At 35.9% G+C, this 18,275-nt stretch overlaps 2 protein-coding genes across 2 annotated transcripts; one reads left to right on the forward strand and one right to left on the reverse strand.

The window, feature by feature from the left end:
• Positions 1-2,129: 2,129 nt before the first annotated feature.
• LOC122318364 (squamosa promoter-binding-like protein 14) lies at positions 2,130-8,874 on the forward strand. The gene is made up of 11 exons (XM_043135647.1): positions 2,130-2,845; positions 3,127-3,726; positions 3,853-4,049; positions 4,132-4,967; positions 5,097-5,171; positions 5,272-5,379; positions 5,465-5,582; positions 5,825-5,960; positions 6,043-6,187; positions 6,287-6,889; positions 7,650-8,874. Exons 2-11 carry the CDS (start codon positions 3,155-3,157, stop codon positions 8,073-8,075), a joined length of 3,216 nt encoding a protein of 1,071 aa, XP_042991581.1. The 5' UTR covers positions 2,130-2,845; positions 3,127-3,154; the 3' UTR covers positions 8,076-8,874.
• A 1,157-nt stretch (positions 8,875-10,031) lies between these two features.
• Positions 10,032-11,376, reverse strand: LOC122319035 (diacylglycerol kinase theta). Its single transcript, XM_043136899.1, has 2 exons — positions 10,857-11,376; positions 10,032-10,746 (listed from the first exon to the last, which is right to left on the reverse strand). Exons 1-2 carry the CDS (start codon positions 11,167-11,169, stop codon positions 10,268-10,270), a joined length of 792 nt encoding a protein of 263 aa, XP_042992833.1. The 5' UTR covers positions 11,170-11,376; the 3' UTR covers positions 10,032-10,267.
• Between the last annotated feature and the right edge of the window lie 6,899 nt (positions 11,377-18,275).

Below are 18,275 nucleotides of genomic sequence, written 5' to 3' on the forward strand. Positions count from 1 at the left end.
ATGGGAGGAGAGTAGATGTAAGCAAGGAAGGTGGGGGCATGAATTTGAATACAGCTGGTTCCCACGCATCAAACTGTTTTCTTTCATAAAATTCTCTCTCTCTCTCCTCCTTCAGTGCATGCATCCACCCCAAGAATCATAATATTTCACGCTCCTGTAATCCTACACTCTCCCATGTCCCCCCTACCCTCCCCATTTGACAAAATTTCTAGTACTCTTGAACGATGCCTTTGTTTGTGATACTTTATGTCAATGCCCATGGATGGATGGATGGATGGACATCAATTGTTTTATCATACATTTAAAATCCACATTATTTTCTCACTATTTTTCCATTTTAGTATGGTCTTATCCTTGAATAATAATAATAATAATAATACACATCTCGTGATTATCCACACACCATCACATCATAAGAGTCAAATAATTGTGTGTGTGTGATAAGAGTGATATATAATCCTCTCTCAATTCTCAAGTGAAAAATGCAAGATTATAGAGTTGTGACTTAAGATTAAAGCAATGTAAATAGGAAAGATGAGTGTAGAATGAAAATTTCTAAACAATGAGAGCGAAATTATATGACGCTTACAACAATTTTTCATTTCTTTCCATAATAATGAAAAAAAAAAGGAAAAAAATGTTAAATAAAGACCTTAATTTATAATAAATAATGTTTACAATTATAGAGTGTCGATAATTATTTTGAAAAAAATAAATAAATAGAAGATTTATAAAAAAAAATTTATTTATTTTTTTATATTAAATCTCACTTTTTTTTAAGTAATTATGTGTCATTTATTACACAATAATATATAACATTGAATGTATTTATTTTAAGCTTTGACATGGGCCACCATTTATTGCCTTTCCGAGTGATTTACCAACGTAAATACCAAACAAACTGTTAAATTTTCTTTGGTCGAAAAGTAAAATGAATCTCATTTCAGAAATGTCGTCTTGACCGGGTGCTTTTTCGATGATTGATTGAATGACTCGTACCTTATGCTACGCGGAGAGTCAACAATCTCAAACTAGAACCCAAAATTTAGGAGAACAGAGACGAGACGGTGGAAAAAACAAGAATAAACCTAACCCTGTTTACACCCTAATTTATCTCCGCCTTTGGCAAACTTCTATGAATGATTTTTCAGCCCAATAATATATATATATATATATATATAAACAATCTATTAAACACATTTTTTTAACACACCCAAGACATCATTAATACATAAGCTTCAAGTTATGTTAATAAATAATTGGTATATTTATATCACAGTTTATATAATGAGATGAAATTGAGATTAAAGTGTGGTATATAATATTATTTTAATATAATAAAGATCATCTAATGATGATAAATATGTCATATTATATATATATATATAATAAGATAAAGTGAGATAATTATATGGTGTATAGAAATTTCATTTTTAAAATTTTTTGTTGTGCGTAAGTTGTGTATACTTTTTTAAACCGCAAACGCCATTTTATGAGAAGAATTACTCTTATCATTTATTTATGAATTCATTAATACAAAGAAATTAAAGTTTGCATGTGGGAACTGGGAAGTGGGAATAACAGTTTTATGAAAATTTCAATAATAATGAAAAAAACAGTGTTAATTAAATGATATGAAGAATCTGTAGTACCATGTGGTTATACAGTAGTTTCATATCGATATTCCGCAGCACTTGTACTTCATTGTTTCTTTTATGCTGAGACGGTAATTTCATACTCGAAGTTAAAACCACGGGGATGGAGGAGGAGGTAGCATTATATCGGTCAAAGTCATACTCTTATTCAAGAAAACAGCCGCAGAAATGAGAGAATCATTTCTTTGTATCAATTTGTCTAGCAAATAACTTATGGAGAGAGAAGAAAAATTAAGGGGAGAGAGAGAGAGAGAGAGAGATTCTTTATGAAAATAGATATTTGATTGAGAAAATATAAGATTTAAATTTTTAATCTTTACTTATAAATGAGCTCCTGCAAATATAATAATTTAAGAAAATACAGCAAGTAAAAACTTTTTTGGAGGCTGAGTTTCTGCCCTTGTACATCATAAGTAGGTACAAGGTAGTTTAGCAACAAAGCAGGTTTAAGATCCTATAGCGTGAGAGAACATCTTTTTTATGTTTTTTTTAACAAAATTTCAATGTTATCTGTCGATTATTTTCACACCGTAAGTTGAATATGGTGGCTATAACATTGGTCGTCGGGACCGGTGGTGCCGGCGTGTGACGTGACCGGAACGGAAACGATAAAAGTTGTCCGTAATATGTTTTCAGGACCTTTTTGGCTTCTAACGCTTTCTTTAAGTTAATTTTTTTTATTAGAAAAAGGAAAAATATGATTTTCGATATATATCCTAGTTAAATTAGTAACAGGAAAAGTCGTAGATTCTTCGTTGGTCACAGGCGGCCTCTACTAAAGCCCCAATCTTGCTTCAATTTACGGCTTTTGCCAACGCCGAAAGGTGGAGGAGGAGTTTGTTAGAAGGTAAAGACGAGGGGGAGGGTCGGGGTGGAAAAAGTTTGCAACGCAAAAAGTAATAGATGGTTGGAGGGTGCGGAGGGACTTCTCGCTTGTTTGGTCGAGGTTCTTCTTAGATCGGTTTCTCTGATGGATTTGATTTAGCTGAGATTATCAGTTTTAGATTTCGGAGATTAGGAGGTATCCTGATACTAGGCTCAGAACCACTTGTTTATATATATATATGGTTTCTGAGATTTCGGTTTCCAAAATTGTAAACCTTAGATCTGAGTTCGACTTTAACTGTTGTTTTTGGTTTTTGTTCGGTTCCGGTTGAGGACATGCGGCTTCACTTCACTTTTTTGTGAAGGTATTTATTTGTTCATTAATTTCTGCATCTATGATCTCTGGGTTTTTGCAATTAATCCGCATATTAAATCTTTGCGTGACCATTTTAATTGGTGGCGAGAACATGGAATGCGAACTCCAAGCCTCTTTTTTGTCTTTGTTCTTTGGGTTAGATTTTTGTTTGTTATTTTGGATATGTTTTTGCTTTGTTTCTTGGTAAGAGATTCCTATTTCTGTACTTATCAGAAAGAGATATGGGATTTCCGTTTGCCGAGTTTTTAATCTCATTTTCTTGATATATAGAGTAATTCCTGAGAAGAGGAGGAGAAATATGGAGGAGGCAGGTCCGCAGGTGGCTTCTCCCATTTTCATACACCCGCAGATACTGCAGAGTCGGTTTTCGATGGCCAAGAAGCGTGATCTGCTTAATGTTCAGGCGAAGCCGCCATTGATGTCACCATCAACAGAGCTTCAAAACCATATCATGGATGACTGGAACGCCAAGGGTTGGGGTTGGGACAGCGTCAGATTCGTGGCCAAACCCCTGGATTTGCAACTTGGTACTCCAGCTACGACAGCAGCAGCAGCAGCGGAGCAGAAAAAGAAAGAGAGCTCTCGGTCTGTGTCTGTGGAGGAAGAAGACGAGAGCCTTCGGCTGAATCTTGGTGGCGGCTTCAAGTTTGTGGAGGAGCAGGAGCCCCAGTCGAGGCCAAACAAAAAGGTCCGGTCCGGATCTCCCTGTACCGGCGGAAACTACCCCATGTGTCAGGTTGATAACTGTAAGGAGGATTTGTCAAACGCAAAAGACTATCACCGCCGGCACAAAGTGTGTGAGGCTCACAGCAAATCTACCAAGGCCCTTGTTGCCAAACAGATGCAGAGGTTCTGCCAGCAGTGCAGCAGGTTACCATCTAGTTTTGTGTCTGACTGTGCATGTTTCCTTGTAAAGTCTCATGTTTTCCATCTAATTTTGGGCTTTGAGTTTGTCAGAACATTATACATCAATTTCTTGGTTTGACTTTTTGCCAGGTTTCATCTCCTTTCTGCGTTTGATGAGGGTAAGAGGAGTTGTAGGCGTAGACTTGATGGGCATAATCGCCGTAGAAGGAAAACCCAACAGGAGGATGTTACAGGACGGCTTTTACTTCCTGGAAACCGGGACAACACTGCAAGTAATGCGAATTTAGATGTCGTCAACTTGTTGGCTGCTATAGCTCGTACCCAAGGTAAATGGGACTGGCTAAATGTATGCCATTCCTTTTGCCCCCTTTTGATTCTATGCTAATTTTTATATATTCAAAATCATAGGGAAAAATGAGGACAAAACAATCGGCTGCTCATCGATACCAGATAGAGACCATCTTGTTCAGATACTCAGTACGATAAACTCATTACCTTTGCCTCCAGACCTCGTGGCGAAGCTGCCCAATTTAGGAAGCTTGCATAGTAAATTACCGGATCATACTTCTTCGGAACATCAAATCAAACTGAATGGAAACGCATGTTCTCATTCAACAATGGATTTGCTTCCTGTTCTTTCAGCTCCCCTAGCAGCGTCTGATCCCGATGCTCTCACAATAGCATCTCAAAAGAGCAGCCAGAGCAGTGACAGTGAGAAAACTAAGATTACTCACTCTGACCAAACTACTCTCAATCTGCAAAAGAGACCTTTAGAGTTTCCTTCTGTTGGAGGAGAGAGAAGTAGTAGCGGTTACCAGTCTCCTATGGAAGATTCTGATGGCCAGGTTCAAGAAGTGCATGTTAATTTACCTCTGCAGCTGTTTGGGTCCTCACCCGAAGATGACAGTCCTCCAAAACTTGCATCTTCTAGGAAATATTTCTCATCCGACAGCAGTAATCCCATTGATGGGAGGTCTCCTTCATCTTCTCCTCCTACCGTGCAAAAGCTGTTACCGATACAGAGAAAAAGAGAAACTTTGAAGCCTGAGAAAATGACAATCAATCAAGGGCTTAATGCAAATGTTGTCGCTAGCAGAACTGCTGATTGTAAGAGGCCGTTTGATCTGTTCAGAGGATCAAATACAGGAGCTGAGCCTGGTTCATTTCCAAGTTTTCCTTATCAAGCTGGGTATATCTCTTCTGGGTCTGACCATTCACCTCCAAGTCTGAATTCTGATGCACAGGTAACTAACTAGGCACTGCTTGGGATTTTGTTTGAGCTTTATAACTGCCATTGTTCCTCTGGGGCTCTCTGAACTTGATTTTATTTAATTTATCATCCAAATGAAATAATTGTATGATTCCTCCAACAGGATCGCACTGGTCGAATAATCTTTAAACTTTTTGACAAGGATCCGAGCCATTTTCCAGAGACATTGCGGACACAGGTGTGGAGTTTATGGCATATCGTATCACTTGCCCGTTGTGTTATTTTGATGGCATGGAAACTTAATAATATTTTTGTTGACTGTTATTCTTGTTTTGTAGATATTCTGTTGGCTCTCTAACCGTCCATCCGAAATGGAGAGTTATATAAGACCTGGTTGTGTGGTTCTATCAGTTTACGTGTCTATGCCATCCGCTGCCTGGGAACAAGTGAGTGAACTGCTGTAATGCAAGCTGAGCAACATTTATGTCACCACCATACTGACCACTTGCAGGGTGTATGTGTTCTTTGCAGTTTGAACAAAACCTTCTTGAGCGTGTCAATACTTTGGTTCAATCTTCAGATTCTGATTTTTGGAGAAGTGGGAGGTTTATAATTAACACAGGCAGGCAATTAGCATCACATAAAGATGGTGAGTACCAATGGGTTGGTAGACTGAATTTTTTTTTAGCATGTGGATTTTCCTTATTTTGCAATCTTTTTCCTTTTAGGTGTTATGATTTTATACAATCCAGATTTTTAGTTAAAGAAAAAGATGTGCCATCCGGATAAATGTAACAAAAAAAAATATTTCGTTTGGATGGGTTGTAAACGAAATAGAAATTTTGGACTATCTCCCTTTGATTATAACCTGATCTGCGCATTGTTCTTCAGGAAAGATCCGTCTATCCAAATCCTGGAGAACATGGAGTTCCCCAGAGTTGATTTTGGTATCTCCTTTGGCAGTAGTGGGTGGGCAAGAAACATCTCTACTTTTGAAGGGTAGAAATCTCTCCAATCCTGGAGCCAAGTAAGTATGGTGTACTTTTTTGCTTTAGATATGTTCAATTAAGACATTCCCTTTTTTATGAGCTGGTTTACAAGTTGTGCAGGATTCATTGCACTTATATGGGTGGTTACATATCAAAGGAAGTTTCGGAATCTACCTGCCAAGGAACCTCATATGATAAGATAAATTTGGTCAGTTTCAAAATTCACTGTGAATCTCCTGGAGGTGTCGGTCGCTTTTTCATTGAGGTAGTGCTCTGATAAATTCTTCTTTTTATTTGTAGTTTTCTGTTCAGATGAACAGACACCTTGAAAAGTCTCATTGAACTTTACAAATATTATGAGCAGGTAGAAAACGGTTTCAAGGGCAATAGTTTTCCAGTGATAATAGCTAATTCAACCATCTGTGAGGAACTGAGGCTTCTCGAGTCTGAGTTTGATTTGGAGGCAAAAGAATATGATGACATTTCAGAAGACAATAAAAATGATTTTCGGCGACCAAAGTCGAGGGAGGAAGTTCTGCACTTCTTGAATGAACTTGGATGGCTATTCCAAAGGATGGGAAACACTTCCATGCTTGGGAATCCTGATTATTCACTTAGCCGGCTCAAATTTTTACTTACGTTCTCTGTTGAAAGAGACTGTTGTGCTTTAGTAAGAACGCTCCTAGACATACTGATTGAAAGAAACTTTGATGGAAATGTACTGACAAAGGAGTCCTTGGAGACACTGTCTGAGATTCAGCTGTTGAACCGGGCAGTTAAAAGAAGGTGCAGGAAGATGGTTGATGTGCTTATCCATTATTCCATTACTAGCAGTAATGATTCCTCCAAGAAATATATATTTCCACCAAATGTTGTGGGGCCTGGAGGCGTTACACCTCTACATTTGGCTGCTTGTACATCAGGTTCAGATGATCTAATAGATGCTTTGACGAGCGACCCACTGGAGGTATTCTACAACTGATACTCTTATAGATGTTATTAATTATATAATTGTTCTGACGGTAGTGGTGATTGGTACTAGGACTGCTACAACTATCAATTTTAACTATCAGATTTTTCACGGTTTGGGAAAAGTAAAAGGAGGGAAGTGTTTGGCAGCTGGGATTGATAATACTAGGATGACCTGCCCTGGTCATTGAATAATAGTTTTAACAACAATAATAGATTGATGAGAGCCAAAATATGATTTTGTTTCTTAAATGATGTATTATATAATAATTTCATCTTTGAACCACCAATTCATTGAATATATTATAGAAGCAACTTAATGTTATTTGCGACTGATTATACCATTAGAAGTAAACAATTTTGCACATTTCCTTTTGATAGGGATGTGACAAGTTAGGCCATGTTTTGATCTTATAAAAAAATAAAAAATAAAATAATTTGAAAATATTGCGGCCCTAATATATGTCGTATGTTTCCTTATGGCTCTGCTTTTATGAGAACCAAAAATTGTCATGTCAGCGTGTGAAAAAATGTCTTATCATATTAGCATTTGTCATTTTATAATGGCTGTTTTGACACATTTGTTTTTACTGAAAAAAATAATGGCTAAATTCAATAAGTTGAAACATTTATAAAAGTTCAATGCTGAATCCGGACAAGTTCACAGAACTTATAGACTTGAAACAATAGTTCACGGATACAATTAAAATTGGAACTAGCTCTTGTTAATCCTTCTTTGTTTCCCCCTTCTCCTGTAGATTGGATTGAACTGCTGGAATTCCCTTCTTGATGCAATTGGACAGTCCCCATATGATTATGCTATGATAAGGCATAATCACACTTACAACAAGCTGGTGGCTCGTAAACTCACTGACAGAGAGAATGGTCAAGTGTCAGTGATGGTAATGAGTGAGATAGAGCAAGCACGGTTGGCAATGGAGCCAGAGCATCAGATAAGTACCCAAGTCAAACAACTCAGATCTTGTGCCAGGTGTGCAGTTGTTGGAAGGAAGTACAACATGAGGGTTTCAGCTTCCCAAGGATTGCTTCAGCGCCCCTTCATTCATTCAATGCTTGCCATAGCTGCTGTCTGTGTTTGTGTCTGCTTGTTCTTGCGTGGCTCCCCAGACATTGGCTCGGTTGCCCCTTTCAAGTGGGAGAATTTGGGTTTTGGCACAATATAATGTTAATGGGGAAATGCTTTTGGACAAAGGAAATAGCTGCCCAGGTCAGTTGAGCGCAAGTTGATTCCGATATCTATTTTGATATCGGTTAAGTTGATTTTTGGAATGAAAATGAGTTATGCTGATTACTTTTTGAAAATGAGAACTAAGCGTTGGACAGGAGTTGTGTAGACAGTCCTGAGAAGTTAGGAAGTTATGACCAGGCTCAGGCATGACATGATTGAAATTGCTGCATATAACATCTTCCTAACTAGTCTTAAGATTTGGGATGCCGGCGGTATCTGCTGAAAGTAGGTGATTTATTTTTGACTTTGGAATTTAGAAATCTTCAGCTCCTGAACCCTCTAAAGTGTGGCCTTCATTGGTAGAGATAAAAGCCAGAGGAAGGGCGGAAAGCCGCACGATAGCAAGGTGTTGGAGACCCACCCAGATCGAGTAAAAAGAGAAGTCGAAGCATGTATAGTTTCATAAGAGGTTTAATTTGGTAAATTCTATGTGGCCTTTATATTCCTTTACAAGTCATGGATCATAATTTTAGGGCATTTACAGTGTAACATTGTCTCTATAAGCTAATCGGTCTGGTGAATTACACGACAATATCATATCATATGATGCAAATAGTGAATGAAATATTTGTTCAGTTTTATTTAAAATAAGAGGCATGTTAGTATTTATCTAATTGTGCCAGTCTGATTTTCTGGTAATATCTGTACATTTAAGCCACTTGCTTTCAAGGACGTGCTTATTTTTTTGAATTGTAATATTTTCCACTGAAATGTGAACAAAAATTTCATTGAAATGGCGCCTGATTGATTGCTATCCTGGAATGTTGCTCATCTCTTCTTTTATGTGCTTTCTACTCTCTTCTACATGTAGATAATAGGATGGCGTGTAGTTTTGGAGTTATGCTTATGGAGCTATTAACGTACCATTTATAATGGTTTTAAATTTATATTAAATAATTTTCCAAAAATAAAATCATTAAAATATGCTTATATTTTTTAGTGTTAGGTCCCATTAATTTTAGGTTTCTTTTCTTAGATGTAAGCACTATCTGATTGGATTGGTACCTTACACTTTTTCCGACCACCAATACTGCTTTTTTACCTCCAAGTGATACTCTTCAGGTGTTTAATGGTCAGCCAGAAATGTAAATTTTCTTGCTCGCTGAAAAGGAGAAAGAACTTTGAATTTTTGATTTATAAGAACTATTAACCTAAGTTGGCGCTACCAGACTTGATCAGTTTGGGATTTTAGGACTGAATTTTGTGTAAGAATGCAGCATATATGCATGCATCATTTGATGAAACTTTTGTGGAAATTAGTAAAAGGGAATTAGGAATTAACATTGTGTTATTTATTAGTGGGTGGGTCATACAACTGGGATTCCATAAAGCTGATCATGATAAATGGAAGGGTTTTATGCAGAATCTTATTACTTTCACAACTTAGATGTGTATTTTTCCAATGGACTGGGCGTGAATTATCCGTTTACGAGAATAATTGTGGGGCAGTCATTCTTAGTACATAGCTCTATAAATTCCAAGAAAAATGAATTATTAAACTCATCTCAACTTAAAACTTTCTTACATGTGGGACTCATAACTTTTTATAACTACACAAATTTTTATACGTGAGACTTATAACATTTTTTAATTTTTCATAAATGATACTAAACTCATTTTAGATGGATTCATATAACTCATTCCATATACTCAACTTATTACTATTTATAAAAAACTCAGCTTATAACTCAACTCAACATCCAAACACAGTTTGTCTTGGTATTTTTTCAAAAGTTTGGTTTTTGGGAATTCTTTGCAAACCTCGAGATTTTGTATTTGGGAGAGAGGGGGGGGGGGGGGGGGGGGGGGGGGGGTGTTTAATTAAAAGAAAATCTGTTGGTTAAAGAATGTATATGTTAGTTAAAAAATGTTTCACTCCAAACATCTTTGCTAAGCAGACAATTTAAGTTATTTCACATTAATTGAGCGGGAACCTTTTCCAGAACCAGCGTGAAAAAGACACCCCCCATGAACTATACACAAACATACAATTAGCAATCATAATAGTACACTTTCTGATCTGATCACTCCACACTTTTATCCATCTTGGGTATCATGAGCAACTTGCATATCGTCCTGTTCCAAGAACAAGCCAAAATATATTTTCCTTAATTATTTTCCTCAATTCTAGCTACTTCCATTTCTGCCCCTTCCTCTGGCAAGATCCTCACCTAAAACTTCTCCAAAACCTTCTGCAATACCCTCGACCAGCCCTTCAAGGAGCACTATGACAACTTTAGATACAACCCGGGCGGCAGACCCTAGCATGCTGGGTTTTTCGAGATCTTTGATCCCATAGGCATAGAGCCCATTAACCATACTCTTAGCACAAACCGCATGGAGATGGTAATCACAAACAGTGCAGTGGAACACACGGCCTGACCTCTTCCTCTTGCACAAGCCACACAAGAAACCAGAATCGCCACTTACGCCTGTCATGTTTGCGGGCACAAGTCTGAGGGTATGCGCGGGGTGGCATAAGAAGCTGGTTTCCGAAGAGAGCCTCGCGCAGCAAGGGTGCATCTGGAAACCACAGGCACCGCATCGGAAAGCATACCCTTTGGCGGGTTTAAAACAAACATCACACTTAGATTTCCCATCTTTACCTAAACAAAAAGGATGAAAATTAATGAGTCCAAATTAAAACGGATCTATCATTGACATGAATGATCATCAGCCTAGTTGAACTGGGCAAAACAATATATAAGATCATTACCTGGCTTAGAATAGAAAGTAAGCGGGTGCAGGTAGTGGAAAGGGTGGCCCTTAAGATCAGGAGAAGCATGGGCACAGAACTCGTGCAGCTGAAAATCACATTGACGGCAAGTAAACCTCATTCCTGCACCATACTCCTTGCAGCCCGAGCAGGTAAAGGGGTCTGGAAGGTCCAGTTTTGATAGAGGATGTTGTGGGTGATTAAAATGAAGCATCTCTTCCCCCAAGATAAGTTGTGGGGAGGTGGCGAATTCGATGAGAGGATAGTTTTCGGGTACAAATGTTGTGGGTCTAGGGTTTTTAGGGAGTTCCATTGAAGCAGACCTTTTCAGGAGAAATGATCCTTGCCTGTTTTAAGGTTTTGTTGCTCACCAGGGCTATGTACTTGGGACCTTCCTTTAATGTGAAATTGTTGCACAAACTGCAAACAAACGGGGACAGATATTTATATGCAGGAAAACTCAGACACTAGCTACTTGGTCATACAACAAAATCATGACACTATTCTGGAGACTGTACGTGTACAGGAAAGAAGATGCCAGTTAAAGACACCTTTGAGTAACTTCCATGCATGTGCATGCTATTTGTACAAAAGAAATATTAAGAAATTCACCAAATTCGTAAACACAACGGGAAAGTACTTCTGTGTTCTATGTTTCACTTTTTTCTTATTTTTTCTGGGTATTTTTACTCACTACCAATAGAATTTGATGGCTCAGTATAAAGAGATAAAAACAATATTAAATATCAATGTAAAGATGTCATTATCCGAAAATTTTATGTCAACAACATTACTCCTATAAAACAGACATAATGTGATTATTTTCTTTAGAATTGATCTTTAGTCGGGTCAAAATAATTAAAAAGGTCACTGTTCAATCCATCCACATAAATACGTGTACAACAGTTAAATAAATTATTTTATAATAAAGTAACGTTAGATACCATCTTGCAGTGTGCAAATTTTGTATACACGTTATGAAAAAAAGTTAAACCCACTTTTAAAAAGTGAGTTTTTTCATATGAATTTCCGACTTACCTATTTTTTTTAAAAAATGTGCAAGACTTGCACGCTCCTTAAATCATTTTCCTTTATATAATATCTAAGAAAAAAAAAAGGGATTTTTCTTACCATTGATGGAGTTGTGTCTCTTGCCAAACAAGCAAGAGAATACAAGTATGGCCCAGAAACAGTGTCGATTCCCGATTGAATAGATTATCAGGAACTGAACACTAGGTTGGGTATACACGCAATTGGAGAAAATTATAGATACCATTACACCAAAGTCAAGGCTTTCTTTTGGCTTTAATCATATGGGCAATGGCTTTTGTGACTTGATCAGCAACAAACCTTTCCCGCCAAAGCATTCACCTTTTAAAACGACAGCACGTAACAGAGTTCCAATATATATTCGATTCTGATCAAGTATAAATAATAGGAGATCTGCAGCCTTCTGTCGACGTCTGGTTTTCCTTTATGTAAACTAAATTCGATAGGATACTGCATGGAAGAAGGGGTTTGTGTAATTGTGCACATATATGCCTTTTCTTATTTTCTCTATGTTGAGTTGTATGGCATTTTATGAAATATTTTAGTAGGACACCTTTCTTACGCTGGGAAGTGAAATGAGATGAAAATTTTGTGAATAATAATAAAATATTTTTTGAATAATAGTAAGATAATTTAAGTTGAATATTTTTTGGGTTTTGAGAAAGGAGGGAAAAAAAGTTAAATAAAAACTAAAATTAAAATATTATAATAATATAGTTTTATAATATTATTTTGGTTTGAAAATTTTACAAAATTGGAATTGTTTTTTATTATTTAAAAGTTCGAATAAAATCGTCATTATTAGTTTAAAGATTTTGTTTCTGAATTATGTTTGAAAATAAGATGGAATGAGATATAATAAAATTAGATATTGAAAATTTTGTATCTCATCCCATACCCCTAACCTGCCATTAGTCACTTAAATTGACTAAAGGAGTCTTTAAAGCCTAATTATCAGTTTTTGTGGTTTACGAGTGATTCCTTTGATGGCCAAAGAAATACACAAACCAAACTAGAAAAGCAAGAGATTCCCTTGTACATTTTTTAAGACATTTATATACGCGTTATCGACTGTTTTTAAATTTTTATTAATCTGTTATACCTTGAAATCTTCATGAATTAGTAACTAAAGTAGATTTTATATATTTTTTCATACAATTAGTAGTCAAAGATATTATATGACTGGTTCCTTCTGTCTGTTTTTCTTTGAAGTTTCAACAAAAATTTGAAAAAGACATTTTTCTTTTTTCTTAAGCGCAGTGAATCGCCGCCTCAACTTTTGTATGATAATTACTTCGCTTCTACGAAACAACCCCTGGCCTCCTCTCTTCCAAGATGATTCTTTCCCCACTAATAATTGATGATGTAGTCGTTTTTCAAGAACACAACTTTGTTTTGTGATATTGCTGTCTTTCTTTGGATGTTATTAAACGTACAAGACTCAAGCAGGGTTTAGCACAACCTAACTCAAGTTCTCTCTCTCTCTCTCTCTCTCTCTCTCTCTCTCTCTCTCTCTCTCTCTCTCTCTCTCTCTCTCTCTCTCTCTCTCTCTCTCTATATATATATATGATATATTTTGTCTGCCAACAATATATAATAATGTTGTTTATGCCCCTAAAATTAGATAGAGGTCTCAACCTCTGCTGTATGAAGACTGGCATGCTACTTTTTGGGATGAATCTAGGGACCCCCACAACAAATTTTTAGTCTAAAAGACGCCTAGACAATCGCATTCGCAGTACCGCATGAATAAGATGGCAGAGAAGGGAATCCACTCCCTTTTTCTTTTATATATCATACTCGTTCATTAATGTTTCGTTGGGGGACCCAGGGCCAGCTACCTAAATGCCAGGCTCATCTCAATTCTCACGAGGCTGATGCCCTTTGTACGTGCAGACTTAGCCCATGACTGCATTTGGGTTCAATTCCAGCCTACCCCAATAATATGCTGTCTGCAAGGAAATCTCCATGCCTATAATATCCTCCGTCTTAAATTTTATTATTTTCAGTGACATTTGTTACGTAATACATTTTAAGTGATTCTCATTTAAGTGATTGATTGATACAATGAACCGCTTGAAATGTAACATATCAACACGTGTGATTGAAGATACAAAATGTAGGGTGGAGATCAGTAGCATTCCTAATCAGCATGCATGCATATTGTCATATTGTCAACTCACAAGAAGCAAGAGAATCATATTGCTGACCGGTGCCGTACACGAGCTAATATGGGCTAACATGGCAAGGCAATAAACTTGGCAACATATTTGAACTTCTTTATCACTGGAAAGTCATCGGCTGCTTGATACCTTTGCCGTGGTGTGTAACCATGACCTCCACATGGTTGGTCCCGACCTCCATCATTGCGATTTAATGTTGCCATCAACATGAATACCCGTGATGGTCCATTGTATCTTCTATAGCATGCGTTGAATACCTTCGAAACGTTGTTCGACGTCCTGTTGGCTTTGTTATCATACAACTGTCTAGAGGGTTGGGACTCCACGTTCTGCGTCACTGGAGTGATTGCTTTCAACTTCACCTCTCGCCATTTAGGCCAGGTGCAACCTGGCTTCTGATGCCAATTGATAAGTTATATTAACCAAAAAAAAAAAAAAAACAGTAGAAGAACTGTATCTTCCAGAGACATGCAACTTGTATAATCCTTGACTCCTACAATATTGGAGGAGGTCCATTCTTAAATGAAAACTATTTTAGTCACAAATGAGTTACATAAGAGTAAATCTAGAAAGTGACATAGCTTAATATAGTATGTTAGATTATAAAGACTTATTTCTATCACAAAATTAATATAAAAGAACACATTAAATCATGTCAGTTTATAAATTTACTTTTATATAATCCATTTATATTTGTATAACTTCTATTTCTAAATTGGAAAGTAATAACAAAATAAAAAAATAAAAAAAATCAATTTGTTGTCTAAGAAAAATCTGCATGTAATCCTAGCATTCTTCATCTTCAACGACACCGACCTTACAGAAGAAATTCAAATATGTTGCCATGTTAGCCCATATTAGCTCGTGTCCTGAATCAGTTTTCCCACACCTAAAATAGAACTGGTCGTGAGACGTTATTGTCAGCATATAAGGGTTTGTTGGGTGGGTAATACTCAAAGAGGTATGCCACATTAGGGTTTTCGCTATACAATCCTATAAATATAAATATATATATATATATATATATATATATATATATATTATGAACAATATGTTTTTCTGAGCATTATAATTTTGCTCCAATGTACTTTAACATTCCTTAAGATAATAAAATCATTTGCAGTTTTGTGGACATAGACATATTAATGAACTATGTAAATTCTATGTCGTGTCATTGCTTATCTGTTTATTTTATGTTTACTTTTAATTTTCTATCATCATTTTCACAATAATCCGCTCTATTGCTTGGTATTTTTGTGATGACCATCTGCCAGTATTCCAGAAATGGTGTCCGGGACTTTTGTTAAAAATAAGTTAACATTGAGGTTTTTAGGAATTTAGGGTTAATTTAATCTGGTGTGGTTGAGCTCATTATAAAATAGTTAGATTGTTGAGGCGGTGTTTATGGAGCAATTTTACCTACAGTTCCTATTTAGAGATTATAATACATGTTTAAATAATTTTATCTTTAAAATTTTTTAAAATTATAAAAATATTTTTATTAAAATTATATTTTTTTCATTTAATAAAAAGTCTCTTATCCTCAATTAGAGACTACAAATAAAATTTCTGTAGGGAGGTTTTACCATGTAGATTCTTGCAGCAGCTGCACGCCTAACAGTTATATAATATAAAGGCCTAAATATGTTTCTTTCGGGTGAGCGTTCAGGCCCAATGATGGTTACATCAGTTTCCAAGACCACACTGTCCTAGTAGTTTTTGTAGCCAAGCAAGGGTTTGTCGGCCCAATATAAGGTGAAGTTGGAAGTAAACATATTTCACCGCAGGATTCAGTTCAATGCTTTTCGACAATGAGACAAACACTGATTCGGCAACAGGGGCTGCTGTGACATTTTGGGAGGATTGGATAAGCACAACTCAGCATTAAAAAAAAAAAAAAAGCTTCATTACGTATTTCTACAGAGAGTGCCCCCACACTTTACAGCCCAGCCTCATAATTTTTTATTTTTATTATTATTTCTTCCACTTTTTATATATATATATATATAAAAGAAAAAAATGAATTTGTAATAAAATTTAAAAAATAAAAACTTTATCTTTTAAATAAAATAGATGAAAAATAATTTATTTAAAAAAGTATATATTTTATTTTTCTAAAACTTAACATATTAAGTATCTTCAACGTGAGACTGCGAATATAATGTTATCCTTTAAATATCAAGATTGTGAAACAAGAGTACCCCAAGAATCGTTGAAGGATGTGGCCGTAAGGTTTGTGCTTGGACCAACAACGTGGCGAGACAAAGATGACGTGGACAAGGCAATCTAAGCAGAATAGGCGATAGTTTTTTACATGTCTCCGAGGATCTAGGGTACTCCTTGGACATTGAACCAACTAAACACGAGGCATTATTTTTTCCCATCTTTGGTCACGTTTGGATTATAAAATTTACAATTAAGAAAAATATTATTTCACTGAACTCTTTGATCATTTTGATCACGTAGCTCAAGTTTCTACTAATTCTAACGAGTAACACTATTATGTTCCTAATTTATATATTTTATTTTATTTCTTAATTTTTGAATCACGTCATTTTTCAAGTTATATGGTAAAATTATATTACATTTTTATTCTACTATATTAAATAAAAAAGTAATACTAGATATAGTTATGATTTGTGTAAACACGTCATAATATCACGAGTAATTGCAAATATGATATCTATAATTGCAAATATCACGAGTAATACTCAATGTTTTAAACTTTATGCTGTACCGGCCAGTATTTATCGTATCGAAATATTGATTGATATAGAAAATATATGTGTTTCATACTAGATCAAATATTGGCCGTATTGGTACATTTTGGTCAATATTATCCAATTTTTAGTGTACTAGCTAAAATTAGTAAATTTTTATAATTAATGTAAAAATTTTAATTTTTTCATAATTTTCACTCTAATTTTTATATCTAAAAACTATTTTCTTAACTTTTGTTAATCCTCTTTTTTTGAAGACTAAAAATCAAATTCTTACTCCTTTGTTCATTATGAAGATAAGTGTAAATGGTATGGCAATTAACATTTATAAATTGTTGTATTGTTTTAATCTGACATTTCTTAATCGTGTGTTACATTTAGAAGGTTCTGGATCATGGATGTTTTAATAGTCTGAGCTATGGATCACATGACCAGCACGTGACTTGTAAGCTGCTTTAAACCGAGGCCAAGTCTGAGCCGTAAGATCAGTACACGTGGAGCCATCTGTTGTGTCCTATATATGTATCGCTAAAGCAGTCTGTTGTTAACCTAATTCATTTTCTGTGTGTTTCGGCCGATTGAGAGAGGGGCTTTGAGAGAGAGAACCGAGAGGGAGAAACTAGGGTTTCACTGTAAGGGGGAAAATCTGTGATTTTCTGAGGGAGATGTGTGCTCTATAATCGAAGAGTGGTTTCTGTGGTTTCTCTGTGAAGGACAACGATTATCAATAAAGCTCTGAGGCCCATTCCTACCATGGACGTAGACCATTAGGGTCGAACCACGTAAATCGGTTGTGTTGTTCTTTCTTGCTTTATATTTGCATTATTTCTCTATTTTCTTGGTGATTAATCCTGTTATTATTCTGTTCTTGTTATTATCTTGATTTTGTTTGGGTATTAGGGTTTAGTCCGAATCTGTTTGATTCTTGATTTGTGAATATTTCTATATTTAAATCTCCATTTGTAATATGTATGAAAGGTATTTTGTACATAAACTTAACAAGTGGTATCTAGAGCCTAGGTCGATGGGGACCATGAGATTTGACATAGAAAAATTCATGGGGGATAATGATTTTGGGTTATGGAGAATAAAGATTATGGCACTCCTAGTTCAGCATGGACTTCAGGATGCCCTCTTGGGTGAAAAAAAAAAGAGGTTCCTCCTTGAAAGAGGAAGACAAGGAGACTGTCAAAGATGACATTCTCCAGAAAACACACAGTGCCATAATCCTCTCTCTCGGGGATAAAGTCCTGAGAGATGTGGCTAGTGAGGACACTGCTGTAGGAATATAGTTGAAACTAGAGAATTTGTATATGACAAAATTCCTAGCAAATAGGCTGCACAAGAAAACCAAACTCTATACCTTTAAGATGACCCCTGAAACACAAATAGGACAGCATCTAGATGAGTTTAATAAAATTATTCTAGACCTAGCTAATATTGATATTAAGGTGGAGGATAAGGAT

This window comes from Carya illinoinensis, chromosome 8 (genome assembly GCF_018687715.1).
Source record: "Carya illinoinensis cultivar Pawnee chromosome 8, C.illinoinensisPawnee_v1, whole genome shotgun sequence".
NCBI lineage: Eukaryota > Viridiplantae > Streptophyta > Magnoliopsida > Fagales > Juglandaceae > Carya > Carya illinoinensis.